This window comes from Gorilla gorilla, chromosome 17 (genome assembly GCF_029281585.2).
Source record: "Gorilla gorilla gorilla isolate KB3781 chromosome 17, NHGRI_mGorGor1-v2.1_pri, whole genome shotgun sequence".
Taxonomy (NCBI): domain Eukaryota; kingdom Metazoa; phylum Chordata; class Mammalia; order Primates; family Hominidae; genus Gorilla; species Gorilla gorilla.
Genome location: NC_073241.2, coordinates 37,988,421 through 38,014,712, shown reverse-complemented (window position 1 = coordinate 38,014,712; position 26,292 = coordinate 37,988,421). Strand labels below are relative to the sequence as shown.

At 49.7% G+C, this 26,292-nt stretch overlaps 1 protein-coding gene across 1 annotated transcript; it reads left to right on the top strand.

Annotated features, from left to right (window-relative positions):
* On the top strand, positions 1-25,208 carry CIDEA (cell death inducing DFFA like effector a). The gene is made up of 5 exons (XM_004059198.4): positions 1-241; positions 8,570-8,714; positions 10,053-10,199; positions 20,137-20,318; positions 23,166-25,208. Exons 1-5 carry the CDS (start codon positions 204-206, stop codon positions 23,311-23,313), a joined length of 660 nt encoding a protein of 219 aa, XP_004059246.1. The 5' UTR covers positions 1-203; the 3' UTR covers positions 23,314-25,208.
* The last annotated feature ends 1,084 nt before the right edge of the window (positions 25,209-26,292 follow it).

Genomic DNA, 26,292 nt, shown 5'->3' with positions numbered 1-26,292 from the left:
TCCAGGCTGCGGGAGCCAGGGACGACCGAGGGCTCCCAGAGCGCGAAGTCGCTATCCTCGGCGGTGGAGAGCTCGTGCCAAAACGTCCTCCCCTGCGCCAGTCAGGCCTTCGCGGGGCTGGCAGGCGGGCGGGGGCGGGGCCGCCGCACTTTAAGAGGCTGTGCATGCAGACAGGCCTCCAGGCCCGCTAGGGGATCCGCGCCATGGAGGCCGCCCGGGACTATGCAGGAGCCCTCATCAGGCGAGTGCCCCGCGTCCCCCTGATTGCCGTGCGCTTCCAATCGCCTTGCGTTCGGTGGCCTCATATTCCCCTGTGCGCCTCTCGTACCGTACCCCGCTCCCCTCATCCCCCTGCTCCCCGCATTCTCTTGCGCTCCGCGACCCCGCGCACACACCCATCCGCCCCACTGGTGCCCAAGCCGTCCAGCCGCGCCCGCCGGCAGAGCCCAATCCCGTCCCGCGCCTCCTCACCCTCTTGCAGCTGGGCGCAGGTACCAGGTGTGGCTCTTGCGAGGTGCGCGGGCGTCTGCAAACCAGGTGACAACTGGCGAGTGGCTGCATGCATCTCTGGCCGCTGCTTCAGTCGCGGGCGCAGAAGAGGGTCCGGTCCCAGGAACCCCGAGCAAGGCTTCCGCGGTGCGAGGGGACCGGGCTTCTGGGGGTCCTGGAAGTCGCAACGGGAGCTGGGCGCGGGACGGGCCCAGGCTTGGCCCCTCCTGGAAGCGCGGGCTCTGGTCTCCGAGGGGAGGCCCCGACCGTCCGGCGGAGCCCGCTAGGTTGGTGGTGCCGGGAGAAGCGCTCCTCCTGCCTCCGGGTCCAAGGGCGGAGACGCTGCCTGGGGAGCAGGGGGGACAAGGGGCGGGTGGACCCTGAGGAGTCTTCCCTGCGCTTCGCACCCGCTCGTGGTCGAACAGGCAGCATTGGCTATTTTCCTGCTTGGGTTAATATTCATATCCCAACAGACCCAAGCCAATTCTTGGTAAAATCCTAAGTCATTGCGTGGCAGCAACTGTAAAGTAAGGTCTAAGAGGGAGATCGTGTTTCTCTGAAGATCAAGTACCTGGAAAAGGATAGAGAACCACTTGCGGGCTTGAAGGTGCAGGCGTTCAGCGGCGCCGGGTCCCAGTGTGTGTGCTACGTGTGGTGGGCAGAGACTACATGCGTGAAAGGGAGCGGTCCGGCTACAAAACGCAATCTATGAGCTTCCGATCCCGGGTTCTTAAATGGGAGCTGTTGTAGACACTGCAGGTTAGAAGCATCTTTCTCTTTAAAAATAAGCCCACAGTACAAGTCGGGGCGGTGGCAGGGGGACGCTGAGAAACACCTGCTTCGTGTATGGTCATTAACACGCTTAGGCCTAAAGGTCAGGGCCCTGTTTCTTTTGCGTTCTTCCAGAACCATCCACACCACAGTCCCACTTCCAGGAGGGGAGGTCTTAGCAGTTTGGAATGCGTCCTTCCAACCACTTTTCCAGTGAATTCACAACACACCCACTGTTCCTCCGGAGCATGGGGGAAGGAGGTGTGGGCTGACTCGCGCTAACCAGTCCTGGTTGGCCTCTGAGCAGGATTCAGGCTGAGCCTGTCCCTGCCTCTGACTATTATAACAGCTCACCAAAATCCAAAATGCATCTGTGTGGGGTCTCTGTGAGGTCGTGTGAAGTGGAAGTGACTTGCTTATGAGCTGTTGACAAATGAAACATTGGGAAACCTTGAGTCTCCTAGGACACATTCCTTCCAGCTTGGCTCGTCCCAGGAGTGAATGACTCTACCTGTTATGGACAAGCTGTTGCTGCAGTTCTTTGAAATCTACCTGCTCCCAGGCTGAACTACTGTCATTCTGCGAAATCTACCTGCTCCCAGGCTGAACTACTGTCATTCTGTGAAATCTACCTGTTACCAAACTAAACTGGAAGAAAACAATCTGTAATTCTTGTTGAAGGGAAAACGCCTTTTCTTCCCTGCCCCTCTCTAAAACCCTGTCCGGGCAAAAGAGCCAGAGGCCAGGTCCTAACACATTTGCTAATTGTGCTCTTGCTGGACTTCTGCTTCCTCTCAGGGTTCCTTAATTTAAACCAGGTCCAGCATGTCATAATTCTGTCTTTATTAGTAACTACATTTTACCAAGGAAAGAACTTAATCAATGTGCACAACTTTTAAAAATCAGGTACTTGTAGTCAGTGGTGAAACCTTAACCCAGGCATTTGTTAGTCAGCTGGAATCATTAGGGGCCTTGGTCCTGAGGAAAGCAGCCTGAGGTCTCACAACAAAGCTCCAGACATCAAGGAGGTCCACATGCAGGTTGACTGTCACAGACAAAGTCTGCTCTGTTCCTGTGTTCTGCCAGTGATAACATTCCTGCCAAACGCTGAAGTTGTTATGAAGCTGGTACATGTTATAAGCTTCGTGTGAAACGGCTGCTTTCATAGCTATCTAGCACATTTTTCCTTTCCTTGAACAAGGAACTCTAGGTTTTGTGCTGCTATTTCAGTACAAATTTCACCAGTCTTCTTAGTGACATTAGTAAGGAATTAAGTATGCTACAAGTCAATCTCTCAGCTTTCTGCTTCTTGAATTTAAATTCTTATTTTAACGAAGCTGCAAAGTGTTCAAAGACTTCATGGTCATGTATTGAAAACTTGATAATGTCAAGCCTTTAGGTAGCTTGCGAAGAACTGAGCCATGAGCCAGGCAGTTCTTGTCGGGGCGAGTTCATCTGGGGGGTAGGTGTGCTCCCACCTGCATATGTCATGTCCAAGAGCCCTAGGGGAGCCGGGCAGCAGGAAGTCTCGTCGAGGCAGCACTTGCTTCTCTGCTTCCTGCCACTGACGCCACCATCCTCTGATGCTGTCTCTACAGCTCAGGGACTCTTCTCCAGGCCTGTGGAGCACTTTCCCAGCCCTCCCTTCCTTCTCTGCGTGGCTGTGCTTGACCTCACCTCACACTTCCCTCCTTGGCATTCCCTGCTGCTCTTGGTGACAGTGCTCGGTTGGCTTCTGTCCAATTCCTGTGTACTGCTTCTTCCTCCCACGGTGGCTGCCTCCTTTTCTTCCTAATGATGAGATGCAGAGTTCCCTCAGCCATCACTCCCCCTGAATATTCCCGGGCACTATTTTACACAGCCTGTACTGCTGCCCCCTCACCCATGACACCAAAATATTTCACTTTGAGGAAGACCTTAATACTGGGCCCTTTTCCTCCATAGGTGGCATGTAAAGAAAGCTTTTTAATTCTCTGTACGGCTCAGGTTTGTTTTACTGGAGAAGAGTTCAGGTCTACTGTCAGTCTGTGGCTTGTTGGTGTATTTCACACACTTTTGGAAGTTGGCGGTGCCCTGCCTCCCTCGGGGCAGAATACAAAACCTTCCCTTCCCACCTGTTCCTGAGAGACATGCCGTTTCACAGCGTTCTATGAAGTCTGACTTTTCCTCTCTGGATTTCTGTGAAACAGCCTATTTCCTTAAACAAACTGTTTCCTTATATCTTCCCTGTTAGAAGGTTATTTCCCTTTCTGTTTCCTGTGGTTGTGTGCCCCTACTTTCACAGGAATTAGGAGCGGCAGTTCTCATGTGTGGTGTGTCTAAACGCAGGATCCTAGGGCCGCTCAGTGGCCCTGCTTTTAGGCACGGTGCTGATGGCCAGTGATAGAGATGACTCTACTCAGCGGGCTGGAGGTGACTTGGGTGGAGACGGTGGCTTGTTCATGTAGCAGCAGATTCGGTACCTGTAGGGTCCTGGTGTACATAGGCCTGGCGTGCAGAACATCTCATTTAACCCCTTTCTGTGTTGCATATGAGACAGCCTTGATTTTACATAATTTTACCCAGAAATCACTCACCTCCTCCTTGACAAGAAGGTGGGGTGTAAATTTCCTGTCCTCTGTGCCCCCACCAGCCTTTCCTCCAGCAGTGACACAGCTCTTGGTTTGGAAATGCTACAGGTGAGAACAATAGGTGTTTTTTCACTGAATATGGCAATCTTGAGGGCAGGTGAAGGCAAGGAGAACCAGAAATGGTTGCCAGATCTTATCTTGTCAGACAGGTAAAGACCGCAGGAACCTGGAATTAATCATCTGGGCCAGGTCACTGGAGCACAGGTGCTTACGAAGGCGTGAGCATGTTCGTCCAATGAGGAGATGCAGGGCCAGGGCTGCGCCTTTGACCACTGGGGCTGGACCTAGCATTGGAAGACATGGACCATGTTCTCTCATTTCTCTGATTTTGGCCTAGCATCTTTCACTCAGTAAATAGATGGCGTGCTGACAGGCGCTGTGGGAAAGTAGGAGATGCACCGCCAGACTCCGTGAGACAGATGCTAGAAGCCTTGTGCAAGACTGTGGTGACTTCCTGCCTTGGGGGCGAAGAGAGGCTCTTTCTCGCTGCTGAGGCCGGGCCCTTCTCTCTTGTGGGAGCCGCGTCTTCTGGCCAGGTGCCGCACCGCTGGGTGGAAGCTGGAGCTGGATTCAGACCCTGGTCTAGCCTTTGCTGCCCTGACGATTCGCCTCCTGCTTTCCCCAGGCCTAGGTTTCACTGTAAGGTGGATCCCAAGGAGTGGTAAGGCAAGGCGCTAGCTCTCACACACGAGGGTTTGGCATCCAGTGGCACTTGGGCCTTTCTGTCACCCTCCTTGAGGGGACTTCAGCTAGTTTAAATTTCAGCTGCTATGATGAGGTGGAGGCGACGCCAGGGTTCTGAATGTGAAATGTAACACAGCCCGTCCTCACCGCCCTCTCCCCCCGGGTCACCAGGAGTGAGAGTGTGTGCGAATTCCCCGTGGTGTCAGCACAGCAGTGTTGCTTATGGCATTGTGTAACTGAGAACCCTGCGTCACTCTCTTAATCGAGGTGACAGTTCAGAAGCTGTGTGCCAGTCCTGGGGCCGTGTTGGTGCACAGCCCGGCCGGGCGAGGCTCTGATTGGCTTGGTGGGTCCCTGGCAAACGTGTGCGGGTCATTCTGACAGGTCCGGAACCCCAACCCAGCACATTTCCCTCGGGCTTGCCTCATTGAAAACAAATTGTGTAGCAACTTTGTCTACCCAGAAGGGAAAGGCGTTGAGGGCATGAACTCGAAGCGCTGCTGTGCTTTCAGCCATAGAGCAGCTTTTCCGCACAGCCCTCTGGATAGATGTTTATTGCTTGAGATTTGAAGTTCAGAGGATGGATAACAAAACAACCTGCTCCCACAACCAAAAAAAGTCTTGGCTTTGGACAGACCTGGGATCAGGTTTTATCTTTTTCCCTTATTGACTGGCCCACTTGGAGAAGCCACTCTGAGCCTCAGTTTTCTCATCCGTGAAGTGGGGCAATAGTTTCCTTGCAAGGTTGTGAGGATAATTTGTTAATATTAATTAATATTGAATTAATGGGCATGGTGGCACACACCTATAGTCCCAGCACTTAGGGAGGCCAAGGTGGGCGGATCACTTGAGGTCAGGAGTTCGAGACAAGCCTGAACAACATGGTGAAAACCTTTTCTTTACTAAAAATACAAAAATTAGCCAGGCATGGTAGCGGGCGCCTGTAACCCCAGCTACTCAGGAGGCTGAGGCAGGAGAATTGCTTGAACCCGAGAAGCAGAGGCTGTAGTGAGCCCAGATCACATCACTGCACTCCAGCCTGGGCAACAGAGCGAGACTCTGTCTCCAAAAACAAACAAACAAAAATTGAACTGACATTAACAAGAGCTGAAATTGCTAATACACTGCTGGCCGTGGTGCTCAGATGCCAGCAGTTATGAGGCCCTGATGTCATCCTGGCTAAGGATACTCCAGACCAAATTCTTGCCAATGACCTTGGTCTGGTTCTAGAACGACACTTTGTTGGTGAGGCACCTGGAGAAGGCACAAACACTCACTATTATGGAAAGCCTAAAACTGGGATCAAGCTGGTAGTGTGAACTCAACAAGGCGATTTTTGAGAGCCAGCTTGTTACTCTACTCTCAGGTTTTTGGTCTGTTTTTTGTTTGTTTGTTTGTTTGTTTTAGAGACAGTGTCACTCTTTTGCCCAGGCTGGAGTGCACTGTGGCCCCAATCTAGGGCTCGAGCAATCCCCTTGCCTCAGCCTCCCAAGTAGCTAGGACTTCAGGCATGCACCACCACGCCTGGCTAATTTTTTTTTAAATTTATTTTTTGTAAAGATGAGGGTCTCACTATGTTGCCCAGATTGGTCTCTAACTCCTGGGCTCAAGTGACCCTCCTGCCTCAGCCTTCCAAAGTGCTGGGATTACAGGCATGAGCCATTGCACCCAGCCAACTATCGGTTTTTTATATTACAAACAATTTGGTAAGTCATTGAATTTTCACTTGGATCCATTTGTAGAGCTTTAACTTAGATAACATAGTATCTAAAATGTATGTGCCTACAACTAAGCTAGGTATTACAGGAAATATAACAAAGAAGTCTTTATCCGTACAGAAAATAAAGCATGGATAGATGCTTGTGTGTCATAAAGTGCCAAATCGCAGGTGACGGGCATTGGCAATCCGTGCAGGTGTTCCCTAGTATTTTAGCATTCAGTGAGTTAATCCAGAAAAACTGCTCTAAGAGTCAAAAAGCAGTGATGTGCTCACTTTGTGTCTTTTTCAAGGTTGTCCTGAAACTACACCCTTTATTTCATTCTCTTGAATGTCCGTGTACAAGCATTTGTCCAAATAGCCACTAATTTGAGCACCTGTGGAAGGTGGGTGCTCTCCAGGGTGAGGGGAGTGTCCAGTCCTGCTCTGTGGGGGCATGGGGATTCAATGAGGTCACACAGATGCCACTATCACGGTGCCTGGCTCTAGGTAAGACCTGAACGCTTGCTGATTTCTGATTGTGTTATTTGCAATCATTTTGTTATGAATCTATTTCTGAATGTAAAAAAGTCGGCCAGGAGTGCTGGCTCACGCCCGAAATCCTAGCACTTTGGGACGCTGAGGTGGGTGGATCACTTGAGGTCAGGAGTTTGAAACCAGCTTGGCCATCATGGTGAAACTCAGTCTCTACTAAATATACAAAAAATTAGCTGGCCATGGTGGTGCACGCCTGCAATCCCAGCTACTCAGGAGGCTGAGGCAGGAGAATTGCTTGAACCCAGGAGGCGGAAGAATCGCTTGAACCATTCCAGTCTGGGCAACAGAGCGAGACTCCATCTCAAAACAAACAAACAAACAAAAGTCTGCGGTCCTGGGTGAAAACTCTACATGTTGCTCTACTGGCCCCCCTTCTAGTGACAGCAGCAGGGCACCTGTGTGAATTTTTATAAAATTTCATGCCTTCGTGCTTTTTGGTTTAAAAGCATGCAATCCTGTGTTGAAGGCAGTTTCCCTTTTCTTTTCTTTTTTTTTTCTTTCAGTTGGAGTCTCACTACGTCATCCAGGCTGGAGTACAGTGGTGCAACCTTGGATCACTGCAGCCTTGACCTTCTAGGTTCATCCAGGCTCAAGCAATCCTCTCATCTCCGCTTCCTGAGTAGATGAGAGTATAGCTGCACCCACACCCAGCTAATTTTTTTTTATTTTTATTTTTTTGTAAAGACAGGGTCTCACTATGTTGCCCAGGCTGGTCTCGAACTCCTGGGTTCAAACTATCTTCTTGCCTCAGCCTCCCAAAGTACTGGAATTACAGGCATGAGAGCCACCATGCGCAGCAGGTTTTGCATTTCTTAAATTGCTATCAAAAGCTTCATCTGGGAGGCTGAGGCAGGAGGGAGGACTGCTTGAGCCCAGGAGTTCAAGACCAGCCTGGGCAACAAAGTAAGGCCCTGTCTCTACAAAAATACAAAACTCAGACAAACATGGTGGCTTGCACCTATAGTCCCAGCTACTCAGGAGGCTGAGGCAGGAGGATCGCTTGAGCCCAGGAGGTCAAGGCTGCCGTAAGTTGAGATCACACCACTGCAATCCAGCCTGGGCAACAAAGCAAGACCCTGTATCTAAAAGGAGAAAAAAAAAGTAAATGTTTGAATTAATTCTTTGATAAATGTGGACTTACTCCAAAGTGTCCTGTGATGTAAGCCCTGAAGGTCTTTTCTTTCTTGTGATTCCAGCCACAGTTCTAAGTGTGGTTCTGCTGTTCTTGGTTCCTCCTAAGTTGATTTCAGAAACTTCATCGATTGCTATAGTGACCAATATTGCACTTTTGAATTGATTTCTGGCTTACCCTTACTGTATAAACATGTAGCTATGTGCACATGTCTGAGAGCACTGAGTCTCTAACTCTGCGTAACTACTTCATGGCCACTAGAAATCATTCTTTTGGATTTTTTAAATCTCCCACCCATATTTGCAGAATATAATTCTTATTTCTTGTTTGAGTTGAATTCCCTAACCATTCCTTCTCAAAGAGTTTCAGCAAGGACTTTGGATGTTCTAGTAAAATAGGAATAAAGATGGATGTGTTTTTTGGCTTGATGTGTTACTTGTTTCTTCTTTGGAATTATGTGTACACTTGTATATATAATTTTTAGTAATCCCAACAACTGAATTTCTTTCTTTTAGATGCAAATATTAAAAATGCATTATTTTTATATACTTTCACACTTCTTCTGACAGACTCTTTTTAAAAAGTTTTACTTTTCACCTCCATTTTCAGGCCCCTGACATTTATGGGATCACAGACTAAGCGAATCCTGCTCACCCCGCTCATGCATCCAGCTCGCCCTTTCCGGGTCTCCAACCATGACAGGAGCAGCCGGCGTGGGGTGATGGCAAGCAGCCTGCAGGAGCTCATCAGCAAGGTGCCCCACATCCCGCACCTCTCCCCCAGTCCACAGGGGTGCCCTGCACTCACACAGGGCCATGGTCTTGGGCTCTAAGCCAGGGCCAGCACAGAAAGGTCAAGAAAAGCAGCATCTCACTGGGGGGAAACGGGGAGAGAAATTGGGAATGACTGCTGGTGGTTATGGAGTTTCTTTTTCTTTTTCTGTTTTTGAGACAGGGTCTTGCCATGTTGCCCAGGCTGGCCTCAAACTCCTGGGCTTAAGTGATCCTCCCACCTCAACCTCCCAAGTGCATGCCAGTTTCTTTCTTGGGTGATGAAAGTGCTGTAAAATTGATTGTGGTGACGGTGGTCCAACTCTGTGAGCATACCAAAAACCACTGCACCATATACTTTAAAAGAGTGGATCATATGATATGTGAATTATACATCAGTAAAGCTGTTTTTAAAAGAGGAGGAAAAGAAAGAAGGAGAAACAGCAAGTTAAACTCATCAGACCCTCTCTTGGCCTCAGAGACTCTGAGAGTTAAAGGTTAGGTATAAATGATCAAGGGGAACATTATATCTCTGTACCGTAAAACATTGAGGTACAGAGACAAAAACCTTAAAACAGTCACTAATGGAGAATGTTGCTTTGTTTCTTTGACAAGGGAGGATGCAGGGATGGAGCCGACTTTGGAAGTCTGGGTTTGGTTGTAAAGGCCAGGATCTAGAACAGTGTCCTAGACCACCAAATAAGGAAGAATCCCAGCCTCTCAGAGAAGCATAACTCAGACTCAGGCACCCATGGAAACAAGAAACAAGCATCCAACATGCAGTCTCTGAAGCAAGAGAGACACTCAGCTACGCACACAAGGCTGCGGCTCTTACAGCAGCAAACATGCAAGAGCTTTCTTTTTATTCATCTAAGTAAATAGGTAATCTTAGAAATTACAAATATTATTTAATGTAATCATTACTTCATGTATCTTAAGAAGACAGATCCATTAAAAATCTTAACTTCCCGGCCGCATGCAATGGCATGTACTTGTAGCCCCAGCTACTCTGGAGGCTGTGGCAGGAAGATTGCTTGAGCCCAGGAGTTTGAGGCTGTGATGCACTATGAATGTGTCTGTGAATAGCCACTGCACTCCAGCCTGGGCAGCATAGTGGGTCCCCATCTTAAAAAGAACATTCTTCACTTCCCTGTTTCTGAGCAAAGACTGAGTCATAGACACAAGTCAAGGTTACCTTTACCATTAAAATTTTATCAGAATCAGCCCAACACTTTTGAAAACTGTAACTTAATAAATGTCATTGGCTGGTCACATGGAAATACCTGGCTTCACTCCATTTCTCTGGTGTGTTGCACACCTAGACTCTGGATGCCCTCGTCATCGCCACCGGACTGGTCACTCTGGTGCTGGAGGAAGATGGCACCGTGGTGGACACAGAAGAGTTCTTTCAGACCTTGGGAGACAACACGCATTTCATGATCTTGGAAAAAGGACAGAAGTGGATGCCGGTAAGCAAAAACACTGCAACCCAAACAGCTACTGGGCAGACTTTTTACCTACAAAAGTGCGTGCCCTACTTGGGTGTTGACTTGTCCACTTTCTTTTTTTTTTTTTTTTTTCTTTTTTTGAGACGGAGTCTCGCTCTGTCGCCCAGGCTGGAGTGCAGTGGCGCGATCTCGGCTCACTGCAAGCTCCGCCTCCTGAGTTCACGCCATTCTCCTGCCTCAGCCTCCGGAGTAGCTGGGACTACAGGCACGTGCCACTACGCCTGGCTAACTTTTTGTATTTTTAGTAGAGACGGGGTTTCACCGTGTTAGCCAGGATGGTCTCGATCTCCTGACCTCGTGATCCGCCCGCCTCTGCCTCCCAAAGTGCTGGGATTACAGGCGTGAGCCACCGCGCCCGGCCGACTTCTCCACTTTCTAAATATGCACTTTGTATTCACCTAACAACTGGATCCACTGCCCTCAAAGGGATTCTTACAAGTGTTTCTAGGAAACTTAGTCTCTCTGTGAACTGAGGCTATTTGATATAAAGCAAATAATTCCAAGGAACAGGCTTTGGCCAGTGAGTAGCTACAGATCCTGTAAATGCACAGAATTGACTTGGCAACTCTTCACCATCTCTGTTCTTAGAAGGCTGGAGAAGTAAACACCATCAAGGAAGTTAGGGAGAGGGGTGTGTGTGCATGTGTGTGCATGTTTGAATATGGAGATTTAGAAAAGTAAAGAGACAGAATGAAGCCTTCGGTCTCTGGGAAAACTATAGATGATATAGCTCAAAAAACCTTCTCAGTATAAAATGCCTAAAAATGTAAAGCACAATATCAAAATATCTTTTCACATAATAAACTGATCTCCAAGAAAGAGAAATCCTCAGTGGTTAAAATGTTGAGGCCAGCATCCAGAGAGGAACATGAACACTGAAGCTGGCAGTTCCCCAGGCATCTCCTCTGGGGTTCCCCCACCTGTGAGCACCCACGGACCTCAGGGACAGATGCTGGGAGGACAGGAGACAGCCTCCAGCTGACACAAAGTCAGGGGGTGAGATGTGAGGGTCTGCGTAAAGCAGGGAATCTTAGAGCTCTCTCCTGGGAATTTGGGCCACAAGCTGCCCTCATGAGGGTTTAGGCATTGCTGAGTCCCAAACCCCTAAGCTGAGAGTTCGGTTTTCAGAGATCTGGGGGAGTAGCATCAATGGAGGGGTTTGCTCATTGGATTCTCTTTACTCCAGCCCCGTTTCCAGGACTGATAGTGCCCCAGGTAACTAGCAGGAGCTCAGGCAGTTCCGCTTGGGATGAACGTCCATCCTGGCCTCAAAGAGTTTTCATTCGTAACGTTCTCCAATGCAAGTTCACAATCAAAACACAGAACGTAAGGACTCAGGCACCACATTCATGAGAGTAAGCAGAAGCAATCAAGTCAGGCCTGCCAGGACCGCAGATGTTGGAATCATCAGACACACAGTATAAAATTAGTGTACTAAAAATGCTCACCCATGGCTAAATTTGACTGACTAAATAAATAAATTAATTAAATGCTCAAAGAAACATTAAAAATAATCTAAAGTAAGAATAGCTAGGAATTGAAGACCAGCCTAGGCAACAGCAAAACCCCAATCTCCACCAAAAAAAAAATTTTTAAGGCTTAGCTGGGCAAGACGCTACACACCTGAAGTCCTAGCTACTCAGGAGGCTGAGGCAGGAGGATCACTTGAGCCCAGGACTGGGATGCTGCAGTGAACTATGATCACACCTCTGCACTCCAGCCTGAGTGACAGAGCAAGACCCTATATCAAAAAAACAAAAAATAAGAAAATACCAGCCTGAGCAACATGGCAAAACCCCATCTCTACCAAAAAATACAAAAATTAGCCTGGCGTAGTGGTGCATACCTCTAGTCCCAGCTACTTGGGAGGCTGAGGCGGGAGAACCACTTGCGCCTGGGAGGTCAAGGCTGCAGAGAGTCATGATTGCACCATTGCACTCCAGCCCCAGGGACAGAGGGAGACCCTGTCTCAAAAAATAAAAATACGTTAAAAAGGAACAAGAGCTAATAAGAACTGACTATACAGATTTGAAATAATCAAATAGAATTTTTGGAAATGAAAAATATAACAACTAAAATCAAGTAAATGGAGACTCAGGTTAGACAGAGCTGAAGGTAATCTGAAAGATTACCTAAAAGCTGCATTAAGTAGCTGAGAACAAACACTGGAAACAAATCATGTACCCTTGCAGCACACACGTGTGCCCAGCACATAGAAGTACTTCTAAGTAAATACACACGAACAAACTGTAATGTGGTCCCTGAACAGAATGCTCTTCAGCTGTGAAAATGTGTGAAGTTCAGCTACAGGCATCCATGTGGATACACATCAGCTATGCTGAGCAAAAGCTCACAGGATAATACAGTAAACAAGGCATCCTCAAACTTTATCTCAGGACCTCTTTACGCTCCTAAAAATTAATGAGGAGCAAGACCTAAAAGATCTGAAAGATGTTGCCTGTGATGTAACACAAAGCAGTAGAGGTGGGGAACACGAAGGATGTTAGAGACCAGACTGAAATCTAAGCTCTCTCTCTTTGGCATCCTCACATAGGGAAGGATTTTTTAAAACAAGATACAATGCACAAGTCATTTTTTTTTTTTTTTGAGACAGAGTCTCACTCTGTTGCCCAGGCTTGAGTGCAGTGGTGTGATCTCGGCTCACTGCAACTTCTGCCTCCCGAGTTCAGGTGATTCTTCTGCCTCAGCCTCCCGAGTAGCTGGGACTACAGGCATGTGCCACCACGCCTGGCTAATTTTTGTATTTTCAGGAGAGATGGGGTTTCACCATATTGGACAGGCTGGTCTCGAACTCCTGACCTTGTGATCCACCTGCCTCGGCCTCGCAAAGTGCTGGGATTACAGGTGTGAGCCACCGCGCCCGGCCGATTTTTTTATTTTTAAGATATAGGGCAACACACTCCTCTACTACCGCCAACAGCTACTTAATGCAGCAATTTGCTTCATCTCAGAGAGTGAGGCACAGACTATGACCCAGCAGCTGCTTTCCTGGGCATGAACCTGAGACTCCAACACCACCACGTCAGCAGGTGTGTGTTAGAGCGTCCATGGCAGCAATGCCCTAAGTGGTGAGAACAAACACTGGAAACAAATCATGTACCCTTGCAGCACACACGTGTGCCCAGCACATAGAAGTACTTCTAAGTAAATACACATGAAGAAACTGTAATGTGGTCCCTGAACAGAATGCTCTTCAGCTGTGAAAATGTGTGAAGTTCAGCTACAGGCATCCATGTGGATACACATCAGCTATGCTGAGCAAAAGCTCACAGGATAATACAGTAAACAAGGCATCCTCAAACTTTATCTCAGGACCTCTTTACTCTCCTAAAAATTAATGAGGACCCCAAACAGCCTTTGGCATGATCTCGGCTCACGGCAACCTCTGCCTCCCTGGCTGAAGTGTTTCTTGTGCCTCAGCCTCCCAAGTAGCCAGGATCACAGGCAAGCCACTACCACGCCCGGCTAATTTTTGTATTTTTAGTAGAGACAGGGTTTCACCATGTTTTCCAGGCTGGTCTTGAACTTCTGACCTCAAGTGATCCACCTGCCTCGGCCTCCCAAAGTGCTGGGATTACAGGCATGAGCCACCACACCCGGCTTGTATCAATAAATTCTATAGACATGTGCCAATCAGAGGTTCTGAGCTGCAGAGACTTTGTCCCTTGGGGGACATTTGTTAATGTCTGAAGACATGTTAGGCTGTTGCATCTAGTGTGTAGAGACCAGAGATGCTGCCAAACATCCTGCAATGCACAGGACAACCCCGACAGCAAAGACTTATCCAGCCTCCAATGTCGGTAGTGTCAAGGTCGAGAAACTATAAGCTATAGATAGATATAGATATTCCCAATAATCAAAATTGTTTTTTGTTTGTTTGCTTGCTTTTTGAGATGGAGTCTCGCTCTGTCGCCCAGGCTGGAGTGCAGTGGCGCGATCTCGGCTCACTGCAACCTATGCCTCCTGGCTTCAAGGGATCCTCCTGCCTCAGCCTCCTGAGTAGCTGGGATTACAAGTGCCTGCCACCATGCCCAGCCTTTTTTTATTTTATTTTATTTTTTTTTCTTTTTTAGTAGAGACGGGGTTTTGTCATATTGGCCAGGCTGGTCTCGAACTCCTGACCTCAGGTGATCCACCCGCCTTGGCCTCCCAAAGTGCTAGGATTACAGGCATGAGCCACCACCTCCAGTGGTTTTGTTTTTTTTTTAATTTGTTTGCTTTTTGTTTGGAGACAGTCTTGCTCTGTCGCCCACTCTGGAGTGCAGTGGCACGATCTCAGCTCACTGCTACCTCCACCTCCTGGGCTCCCCCACCTCAGCCTCCCAAGTAGCTGGGACTACAGGCATGTGCCACCATGCCTGGCTGATTTTTGTATCTTCTTGTAGAGACAGGGTTTTGCCATGCTGGCCAGGCTGGCTTCAAACTCCTGGTTTCAAGCTCCTGAGCTCCAGCGATCCACCACCTCTGCCTCCCACAGTGCTGGGATTACAGGCGTGAGCCACCGCGCCCAGCCAATATTCAAAATTTAAATTGTTTGGAAGTTACTGATTAGCATATTTTTGAAAGAAATTAAAATTCAGAAATTTTAAAATATGTATTAATTCATTAAAAGTAATAACCCAATACAGATTAACTGAACTCACTTTTTTTTTTTTTTTAGATGGAGTCTCGCTCTGTCGCCCAGGCTGGAGTGCAGTGGCGTGATCTCAGCTCACTGCAACCTCCACCTCCTGGGTTCAAGCGATTCTCCTGCCTCAGCCTCCCAAATAGCTGGGATTACAGGTGCCTGCCACCATGCCCAGCTAATTTTTGTATTTTTAGTGGGGTTTCACTATGTTGGCCAGGCTGGTCTTAAACTTCTGACCTTGTGATCTGCCTGCCTCAGCTTCCCAAAGTGCTGGAATTGCAGGCACGAGCCACCACGACCAGCCACCAGGTTAACTTAACTCATATTTTTATGAAAAGTGACTATTTTCCAAAAAAAAAGATGGAGGAACGGCATTTTTTACATTTTTGTAAATTTCTTTAATGTCTAGCTTAATAGAAGATTCTTATATCTGCTTCTTTATATTCAGTCTGTTGTAACATATTGTTTTGATGGAAGTATGAAGAAAATCCATCCTGACACAGATATGCAGCTGGGAAAGGAGGAGGATTTTAATAGCCTATTCAGATAACTGAGGATTTTTTTTTATATTATGCCAGAACTCACCAAATCATGGTTTCAGAATAGTGAGTTGAGGTGCTTTCAGAAAGGTCAGATGCAGCGTGTAATCTGAAGGTATACCAGTGAAGTTGGCCTCCTCTGTTACAGTGAATCCATCGGTCTGTCTTCCATTTTGAATGGACCTTTTTCCTGGGGATGATTTTGTAACAGCAGGCGTTGGTCATTGAGAAAAACTGATTCACTGAGTTATGCAGGTTTTCCAAATGTGCTGTGGAAACAGCACTTCTTGTGAGAACAAAGAAGGCAAACTGCATCTTACTGTTTATCATGGCCTTTCTTTCTTTTTTTCTTTTTTTTCGAGGCAGGGTTTGCTCTGTCACCCGGGCTGGAGTGCAGTGGCGTTATCTTGGTTCACTGCAGCCTTCACCTCCTGGGCTCAAGGGATCCGGCCACCTCCTCCTCCCAAGTAATTGGGACTACCGGTGCATGCCACCACACCCAGCTAAATGCTTGTATTTTTTTAGAGATAGGATTTCGCCATGTTGCCCAGGCTAATCTTGAACTCCTGGGCTCAAGTGATCCACCTGCCTCAGCCTCCCAAAATGTTGGGATTACAGGCATAAGCCACCGTGCTTGGCCTAGTTTTGACCTCTCAGTCCCTTAATAGGGACTCAGGATTCCTGGATGTCTCCAGATTACACTTGGATAAACTCCACATCAAATCATTTACAGATAATTCAAAAATATGCAAAATTAACAATATAATGTTTGAGATACACATGTGCTAAAAATAGAGAAAAGTAAGGGGAAAACGCATCGCATAAAAACCTCTTGAGAGGAGGGGAGATGTGGGAGATGGATGGGGTCTCTAAGGGATGGCAGTGTGTAGGTTTCATTTTACGTCTTTCTGTTCCTTACTTCTACATATATTATACATATACATATATATTATATATATAACCTCACAATTTTCCTGACTGGGAAAGAAACCACAGACCAATTATAAAAGCATAATATTTAGAATAAAATGTAATCTTTAATGCAGATGAGGGCTGGGCGCAGTGGCTCACACCTGTAATCCCAGCACTTTGGGAGGCTGAGGTGGGTGGATCACAAGGTCAGGAGTTCAAGACCAGCCTGGCCCACGGGGTGAAACCCCATCTTTACTAAAAATACAAAAATTAGACGAGCATGCTGGTGGGCACCTGTAATCCCAGCTACTTGGGAGGTTGAGGCAGATAATTGTTCGAACCCGGGAGTTGGAGGTGCAATGAGCTGAGATAGCACCAATGCACTCCAGCCTGGGCAACAGAGCAAGACTCCGTCTCACACACACACAAAAAAAGCAGGTGGGGAGATGTCTGTAGATGAGACTATTAATTGTGGGGTGAATTAGACAAATCATTTAAAGCAAATATTGGTCTGCATGGCTTTTTGCTTGAGGAAAGTGTAACAGCAAAAATAATGCCCCCGCAGACCACAGACACCTCTGTTTGTTTTCTTTTCTTTTTCTTTTTTCTTTTTTTTTTTTTTTGAGATAGAGTTTTGCTTTTGTCGCCCAGGATGGAGTGCAATGGCGCGATCTGGGCTCACTGCAACCTCCACCTCCAGGGTTCAAGTAATTCTCCTGCCTCAGCCTCCTGAGTAGCTGGGATTACAGGCGCCCACGACCACGCCCGGCTAATTTTTGTATTTTTAGTAGAGACGGGGTTTCGCCATGTTGGCCAGGCTGGTCTCAAACTCCTGACCTCAGGTGATCCACCCACCTCGGCCTCCCACAGTGCTAGGATTACAGGCGTGAGCCCAGGCAGCCGGACAGACGCCCCTGTCTTAATCCTCAGCCGTGGCAGATGGGATTAAGTGAAGGCTACTGGGGCGGGGTTGGGGTGGGGTTTGTCCTGGATCATCTGGGTAGAGGCCGAAGTCTTCACAAGGGTCCTTATGAGAGGGAGGCAGGTGAGCATGAAGGCCAGAGGCAGAGGAGGAGGAGGGATGTGAGGTACCCACCAAGGCAGGCGCCCAAGAAGCCGGGAAAAGCGAGGGGCCGGGCCTGCCCCGCAGCCCCCACGGCGGCCCTGCGCCCTGGCTTTGACTCTGACCTCGGCAGTGGGACAGCATTGGTGTGTGGGTTTCATGCCACTGAAGTGCTGGTCATTTGTTACAGCAGCAGTAGGAGATGGGAAAGGCGGGTTTGTTTTTCTAAAGGGGACACTCAGCTAACAGGGAGGAGTTGGTGGTGGGCGCTGGGAACCTGGTTGCAGGGCAGGGTGGTGGGGGCGGTCGATGCCACGGGTGTAGATGCCACCGCCGGCCACGCGCTCCAGGGGGCTCGCAGCCCCCGTTTCGGCTGCCCAACCACCTCCCTGGATCCCAGCCACCTGTAGGCCTTTCTGGGCAAAACCAGTTAAGACTGAGACCAGAACGCTGGAGCAGGAAGCCGCCAGCAGGTGTCTCGCTCCCCGGTCCCAGCGCCCTCAGGAAGAGCGCGGCCCCGCAGCCCCCGCCAGGCGAGGCCCCAGCGGATCCGCGGCGGGAGGGCGTCATAATTTTAACCAAGACTGAAGACATTTAGGGAGAGTAAAATTAAAACTTTCAAAAGTCAGAAAGGGATGTGAGGCTCGGAAAAAGAGGCGCGGGATGGGAGGAGAAGCCCTGTCTGACGCCAGGATCTGAGCTTTCCAAACACGTTTCCCGGCTGAGGGCTCGCTGGCGCCCCCAAGAGGCCGCTGAGAGAAAACGGCTTCAGCCTCAGCTTTGAGTGTGTGTGTGTTTGGGGGGGGGGGGTGGTTGGGGGGGTTGTTGTTGTTGTTGTTTGGTTGGATTTTTTTGTTTGTTTGTTTGGTTTGAGATGGAGCCTCACTCTGTCGCCCAGGCTGGAGTGCAGTGGCGCGATCTCGGCTCACTGCAACCTCTACCTCCCAGGTTCAAGTGCTTCTCCTGCCTCAGCCTTCTGAGTAGCTGGGATTACAGGCGTGCACCACCATGCCCGGCTAATTTTTGTATTTTTAGTAGAGACAGGGTTTCGCCATGTTGGCCAGGCTGATCTCAAACTCCTGACCTCAGGTCATCCGCTCGTCTCGGCCTCCCAAAGTGCTGGGATTACAGGTGTGCACCACCATGCCCGGCTAATTTTTGTATTTTTAGTAGAGACGGGGTTTCGCCATGTTGACCAGGCTAGTCTCAAACTCCTGACCTCAGGTCACCTGCTCCTCTTGGCCTCCCAAAGTGCTGGGATTACAGGTGTGAGCCACTGTGCCCGGCCTCAGCTTTGATTTTTAAAGTAATAAGAGGGAGCTACAACCGCTTAGAAAAGGATGATGAAGTCAACCTCACCCAAGATTCCACCTCACAAAATTTTATTTTCTTTTTCCTTCTTTTTTTTTTTTTTGACAAGGTCTTGCTCTGTCATCCAGTCTGGAGGGCAGTAGCACAATCATAGCTCACTGCAGCCTCAACCTCCTGCCCTGTTCAAGGGGTGCTCCTGCCCCAGCCTCCAAAAGTGCTGAGACTACAGGCATGAGCCACTGTGCCTGGCCACAAAATCTTTCCTGAAAGACAAATTCAAGTCAAAGACAAATGCCTGATATTTGTACCTTGGGGCAGCTTTGCTCTCTTATATTTTTAAAGTGTCACAGGAGGGAGAGCTTTTAGATGACAGATTCCTAATCCATACATACCCCAGATCTATTCAAACAAATTCTGTATGATCCGAATTAGAGGCTACAACTGGAACCACAGGTGGGTTTGTCTGTATGGTGGGACAGGGAAATAAAGAAGGCTGGCCACAGCGAGGAGGGTTTGGGTAATTTTAGGGGTATTTACATTTTAAGTTCCCATTCATGAGGTCACTGTCATTAGTGAATTTACCATTCACAGCTTCAGCGGCTCCCAACCTCGAAGGCTCACAAGACCTAGTAACCCTGTGTAGACCCAAATCCTGAGTGCTGCAAGATCTGTATGTGGCACAAGCCACTCAGAAAGAACAGCTCCTGGCCTGTCATTTGTACTGGGGGCAGCTTTGCTCTCATATTTTTAAACCATTTTGTGGGGAAAATTCTGTTCCGGTGCTGTTTATAAACCTGGGATGTGTAGAGGTCACTGACTTCCTCCTCCCACCCAGGTGGGTCTCCTCCCACCCAGGGGTTCTGCTGCATGGCTTTGGGCTTCCCCATGGAGTCCGCTCTCAACCCCGGGGGTTATTAAAACACAGAGGTGCTCTGGGAAGGTGCCCACTCCGCCCTCACTTCAGCCATATGATTCTGGTACTTTCCACCCAGTAGCCCCCATAAAATTGAACCAATGCTGCCTGCTTCTCCATTACTATAACTGTGTTATGGTGATGAGATGAGATTCTTTTGTCACCAGGTAACCATGGTGGCCTCCAGGGCGAGTGGGTCCCCACCACTCATCAGGGCACAACTATCCACTGAGCAACGGGGTCCTAAAATCCAGACCCTGACGCCACACCAGACTCACCCTGAGTCCGGAACTGAAGGCAGATCAGGGACAGACGCCTCGTGGCTAATTGGACACAGTCGTAGTGTGTGCAAATGGGTCCTGCTGAAAGCATCTCTCTATCGATTAGCCACGGAGCCGCTCACAGACCTTAAACAGACACATAGGAGAATCTGAAGCTGGCATAAGAGCAGCGTGATGACGTGGGAGGGTTAGGAAGGCTCCTGAAGCCTGCCCCTCCCCCCATTGTCACAGGGCAGCCAGCACGTCCCCACTTGCTCGCCGCCGAAGAGGTCAGGAATAGCGAGAGTCACCTTCGACTTGTACAGGCTGAACCCCAAGGACTTCATCGGCTGCCTTAACGTGAAGGCCACTATGTATGAGATGTACTCCGTGTCCTACGACATCCGGTGCACGGGACTCAAGGGCCTGCTGAGGTAACACACTCCAGGGGTCACCTCCGGGGGTCTGCAGACTGCACAGGGTGTGGCACAGGCAGCAGTCCCCACCCTGTTCCTCTGGGCTCCCGGGCCGGCTAGCACTGTTAGGGGCAGTTGGAGTAATGTTGTCTGGAGGTCAACTCTTATCCCACAGGCTCATCTCACACAACAGAAAATCTCAAGCCAAAACAGATTTATTTCTTCCAAAGACCACTAACTATTCATTAGAAACAAAAGCTAAATAATAAATATAAAGAGGAACCACATTCATTTTAAGAACTAGAGCACTTAATTCTAGGTGATGATGACTAAAACCAGAGCCATGGAGGTCGTGGCCGGGTTTGTACAGAGGGGTCACCTAGACCCTGGTGAATCACACGCTTTTACATGTATCCCCTGTACTCCTGATAACTTCAGCCTCACCAGTAATGTGGCATGGGCATATGTCCTCTCCACATAATGCCAGGGCACCGTCATCCCAAAGACGAAGGCCAGACTGGTTGCACAGCATCCCAGGAAACAGAACTTTTAGAAGACAGATTCCTGATCCAACCATACCCCAGACCCATTCAAACAAATGCCATGTGATCAAAAGGAGCCTTCCTGGGTGTTCCTGCCCCATAACTGGGTGCCACCCCTGCCATTGAGCCTGGGACTGAGAGAGACACCAGCAGTCCCTGCTCTAAGGAATCAGCTGTGTGACCTTTCACAGACTCCTTAACTTCTCTGAGCCTTGCTTTTATCATCTTTAAACGAGAAGGTTGGTCGGGTGTGGTGGCTCACACCTATAATCCCAGCACTTTGGGAGGCCGAGGTCAGCAGATCACTTGAGGCCAAGAGTTCGAGACCAGCCTAGCCAACATGGCGAAACTCCGTCTCTACTAAATATACAAAAATTAGCCGGGCGTGGTGGCGGATGCCTGTAATCCCAGCCACTCAGGAGGCTGAGGCAGGAGAATTGCTTAACCCCAGGAGGCAGAGGTTGGAATGAGCTGAGATCCGCCACTGTGAGCCATAACCACACCACTGCACTCCAGACTGGGTGACAGAGCAAGACTGTGTCTCAAAAATAAATAAACAAACAAACAAAAAATAAATAAAATGAGAAGGTTGCTTCCAAGCTCTTTACGATTGCCAGGGCTCTAACTACACCTACTTCTACTCCAGTAAATTTACCGTTGATCCTTAAAGAACTAACCTCTGTGGAGGGAGTGGATGGGAGAGTGGCTGATTGCAGTAGAAAGGTCTTCAAGTCGAAAAGTTTTGCAGCTGCTGCCATTCCAGTGCCCCCTGCACGTCCCTGTGGGCAGGGCCGCCCGTTTCTCTTTGAGGGTGTTGTTTCCATCCCCCGTGGCCTTGACAACTGCTCTGATCTGTGCTGAGCACAGCAAAGGGGAAATGCCCTCCTCTCAGAGGACTCCCGGCCTCACCTGAGGTGGGCCAGGGTGTGTGGCTTCTCTGTGGCCTCAGTTTCCCATTCAGAGCCATCGGTGGCTGACTCTAAACTACAGTCACTGTCATAGTGTTGGAGTCTTGACTCCCAGGAGAGCTTCCTTTTTTTTGTCTTTTCCTTTTTGCCGGGATAGGAGAAAATAGCTTCACACTTGGATTTTAAAAGTTAGGCAAGAGAGTTACAACAGCTGAAAAAGGTAAGATGAAGAAAGCTAACCTCACCCAAAATTCCACCTCAGCGAAATCTTTTTTCTTTTTCTTTTCTTTTTTTTTTTTTTTTTGAGACGGAATCTCACTCTGCTGCCCAGGCTGGAGGGCAGGGGCACGATCTCAGCTCACTGCAACCTCCTCCTTTCAAGTTCAAGCCATTCCCGTGGCTCAGCCTCCCGAGTAGCTGAGATTACAGGCATGCACCACCACACCCAGCTAACTTTTGTATTTTTAGTAGAGACAGGGTTTCACCATGTTGGCCGGGCTGGTCTCAATCTCCTGGCCTCAGATGATCCACCCACCTCGGTCTCCAAAAGTGCTGGGATTACAGGCATGAACCACATTCCAGGCCCTTTTTCTTTTTTTTTAAGAAACAGGGTCTCACACTGTCCCCCAGGCTGGAGTGCAGTAGCACAGCAGTTCACTGCAGCTTCCAACTCTTGGACTCAAGCGATCCTCCCACCTCAGCCTCTGAAAGTGCTGGGATTATAGGCATGAGCCACCACACCTGGCCACAAAGTCTTTCTTGAAAGACAAGTTCAGCCTTCTTGTTACTAATTTGTATTCTCTGATAAATCCGATGACACCACAAGCAGCCATGGAACTCACGACGGCCCCCACACTGCAGGCACCGCCTGCTAGGGACCCTGTTGTGGGTGCTGGGGGCAGTGGGCCCTCCTGATGAGACAGCTGCCCAGGCTTGGCTATCGCATCCCCATGGGCTCAGTCACTGCTGAATGTCCTGCTACTACCTTAGGAAGGGAAGGGATTTCAGTAGCAGGGCCCCTAGAACAGCCCAGCAGCTGAAGCCCAGGACACAGCACACCTGTGCGGGTGCAGCCATCTGCTCCACACAGAGCTTGCCAGCCACTCAACAAGCAGGCCGCACTTCAGGTGGCTCATGGGAGCCGTGCTTCTTGGGGTGGTCTTGGGCCAGCAGCAAGGGGGTCCTCAGGGAGCTCACAGAGACCTGCTCCTGGCCAGACCCACTGCCACGGCAGCTGCATCTGTGCCAGCCCTGGGACACGTGCACCCTGAGAGTGCTCAGACAGCCACACTCTAAATGTCAGTCTGGCCTCCTCCGAGTGCCTTTTGGTGGGGGGAGTGAAGTATTCCCATCCTGTCTGTTTCTCACTGGCCCAAAATCCCAAGCTAAAGCCTCCCCATCTCCCTCTGCCACAGAAGTCTGCTGCGGTTCCTGTCCTACTCCGCCCAGGTGACGGGACACTTTCTCATCTATCTGGGCACGTACATGCTCCGGGTGCTGGATGACAAGGAAGAGCGGCCATCCCTCCGGTCACAAGCCAAGGGCCGGTTCACGTGTGGATAGGGATGCAGGCTGTCGCCGGCTCTTGAGCCAAACACTGTGTTTTGTTTGGCTCAATGACGAATGTTGAAGATGCTTTCATGTTCTGAGCCACATGCACTTGTAGGCTGCTGGTCACGCTGCTCAGGAGCGGTGCCCAGAAAAGGAAAGGGCTTGGTGGTACATGAAGTGGGGGCAGTGGGCAGGGTGCCCTGGGGGGAGGCATAGAGGGCCCCGGGGGTCATGGGAAGCGACCACGCAGCAGGCGTGCCCAGGAGCGTGTGCATGTGTCAGAGCCATTTGGTCCATCATCTCCTGCAATAAACCCATCGCAAGAATGACCTTCAAGATGTGTGACACTTCCTGCGTCTCCTTTATCTCTCAGAAGAGCGAAAAGCAAACAAAACAAAACAAACAAAACTATCAGAACAGCAAAAAAAAAAAAAAAAAAAAAAAAAACTTTATATAGAAGCAAAACTCATCCAGGAATATTCTGCTAACAGATATAATCTCTCATAAGTCTTTATTAGTGCCACAAAAATAACAAGCTGCAAAATGTTATTGTATGTTTTTTTCAAACATGGATTTTTAACAGGCTCAAAGGGGCCCTCACACTGAAGGACTCAAATTGTGGAGGTCTTCCAGGACTTTTACTTTTTCACTTGTGAAAGTGAAAGGACTTTACTTTTTCAGCCTCTTTTTTCTTTTTCTTCCTTTTTTTTTTTTTTGAGACAGGGTCTAGCTCTGTCACCCAGGCTGTAGTACAGCGGCCTGATCTCGGCTCACTGCCACCTCGACCTCCCTGGGCTCAAGCCATCCTCCCACCTCAGCCTCCTGAGTAGCTGAGATTACAAGTGCACACCACCACGCCTAGTTTTTTTTATTTTTGTAGAGATGGGGTCTTGCTATGTTGCTCAGACTGGTCTCAAACTCCTAGACTCAAGCAATCCTCCTACCTGGGCCTCCCAAAGTTCTGAGATTACAAACGTGAGCCACCACACCCGGCCCAGCCTTTTTCTTAAAAACCAAAAAACAACTGCTGCACCCTCAGCTGCAGATGCTGCCTGCAGCCAGGTGGGGCACTGCGTTGCCAAGGTGGAGCTGTGCCTCATGCTGGCTCAGCTGCGAGGAACCTCCTGTCCGTGGCTGGGATCTCTAGCTGCAGGCACAGCTGGACGAAGGCAATCAGACAACATTGTAAGAATCTGTCTCCCACTCTCTTGGATCTGATTCCCTGCAGGGAGGGGGGACCCCCTCAAGTGGAAGCAAGTGCAGACCTCAGGCCCTGCAGCAGGAATCTCTGGGCTACACCTTGTCCCCTCATTGGATGTCCTGGGTTACACCTCATGCTGCAGACACAGCAGCTGGTGGCTCTGCCAGGCTGGGCCACACACTGAGTCCTGGAGCCACCCCAAAGAGAAATAGGGTGCTGTTCCTAGAATCAGGGGGAACAGATGCTAGAAGAAAAATATTTCCTGATTAAGAAATGATGCCTCGGAGGCCTTTTCCTTCCCTAGCCACCAACTCTGGCCACAGAAAGACACCACAGTGTGTCCCGGAACCCTAGAGGAAGAAAAACTCTCCCCTCCCCTACCCCCTTCCCGGGGCTCCCAGCTGCTGCTCAGCCGTTCCCGGCAGGGACGGTCCTCCCTTCACAGACAGTTTGCAGTCCCCTTTGAGAGGCCCTGTGACCGGCGCTGAGTCCTGGGCTCTCACTGTGTCTGAGCCAGTTCTTGGAGAAGCTGGGCCAGGCCCCACAGCAGGACAGACAAAAGGAAAGGAGGTGGTGTTCCTCAAAGCACAGGCTCTTCTTTCACACTGCGAAAAAAACAGGCACTTTCAGTATTATCCCTTCTTGCCTTCCAGAATGAGCTGCGCTGCTGGTAGAGCGAGGGTTACAAAGAGTGTTCAGGCACAGGCCGTCTGCTGTGACTTCAAAACATTTCCTATATAAGGAGCTCCTGACTGCCCTGCCCACCTCGGGCCAGCAGGAGAGGAGGCGAGGAGGAGGGCTGTAGCCAGGCGTGTGGCCAGCCTGGCCGAGGGGCGCTCACTCCTGCCTCTCACTGACTCTGGGCTTGCGTCACTTCCCAAGGATTCCACCGGCCTGGGCAGTGACTGCCTGGCTTCCAAAAAAGGAATTTTCACTCCAGTGCCTGATCCCGTTGACTCAGCCCCTGCCCTCACTCGCTGGGAGGCCCTAGGCCTACGTCCAGATGGTGGGGAAACTGTGGGGACCCAACCTGTTCGAAGGGAGGAATTGAGGAAGGGACGGGCTGACCTTCTCCCCATGGGAAAGGGGAGGACATTCAGAAGGACCTCTTGGCATTTGGGAGCTTCTGAAGGAGCTGCGGCCACCTCCGCCCTGTCTCCTGTGCCCATGATTCACGGAGTGGCCCGGGACAGAGCAGCCTCTTCGCAGAACCCTCAGGGAGGCTCCAGGCCTCAGGGAGGAGGCAGCAAAGGTTGGTTTTGCTATTGTCAAAGTCTTCAGTGGGCCCTTGGCCAGGAGACTGGTGGAATTGAAACCCACTCCCTTAGGGGAAGGGTCCCAGCAGGCGTGGCTGTCTTGTCTCTAGTTCGGATTAGGTGACAGGCACTCCAAATGTGACACTTTCTTGTTCTCAGTTTCTCTATCATCTGCATTTAGCCCGCTAGCTCAGACCAGGATGTGCCCCACGCAGGTGAGGGTGGGTGGGGAGAGCCAAGGCGCTCCAGCGGGCTCAGGGCCTGGACCCTGTGAGGCCTGGATGCCGCCTCCACCTAAGCCTTCAGCTGAACCCCCAGGGTGGCGTGTGTGTCCCGTTCAGGGGCTGAGTGTTCGTCTGTGTGTCTTTGATGGGGCCAAGCTGAAGAGCTCGAATTGGAAATTATTCACTTCTAGAATCACAATTCAGAAAAAAAGAAATGGTTCCCATGAGCCCCAGTTTCATGCTCCTGCAGTCACTGCATGGACCTGGACGTCACTCCTATGACCTCTTTTTCAGGCGCACACACACAGGT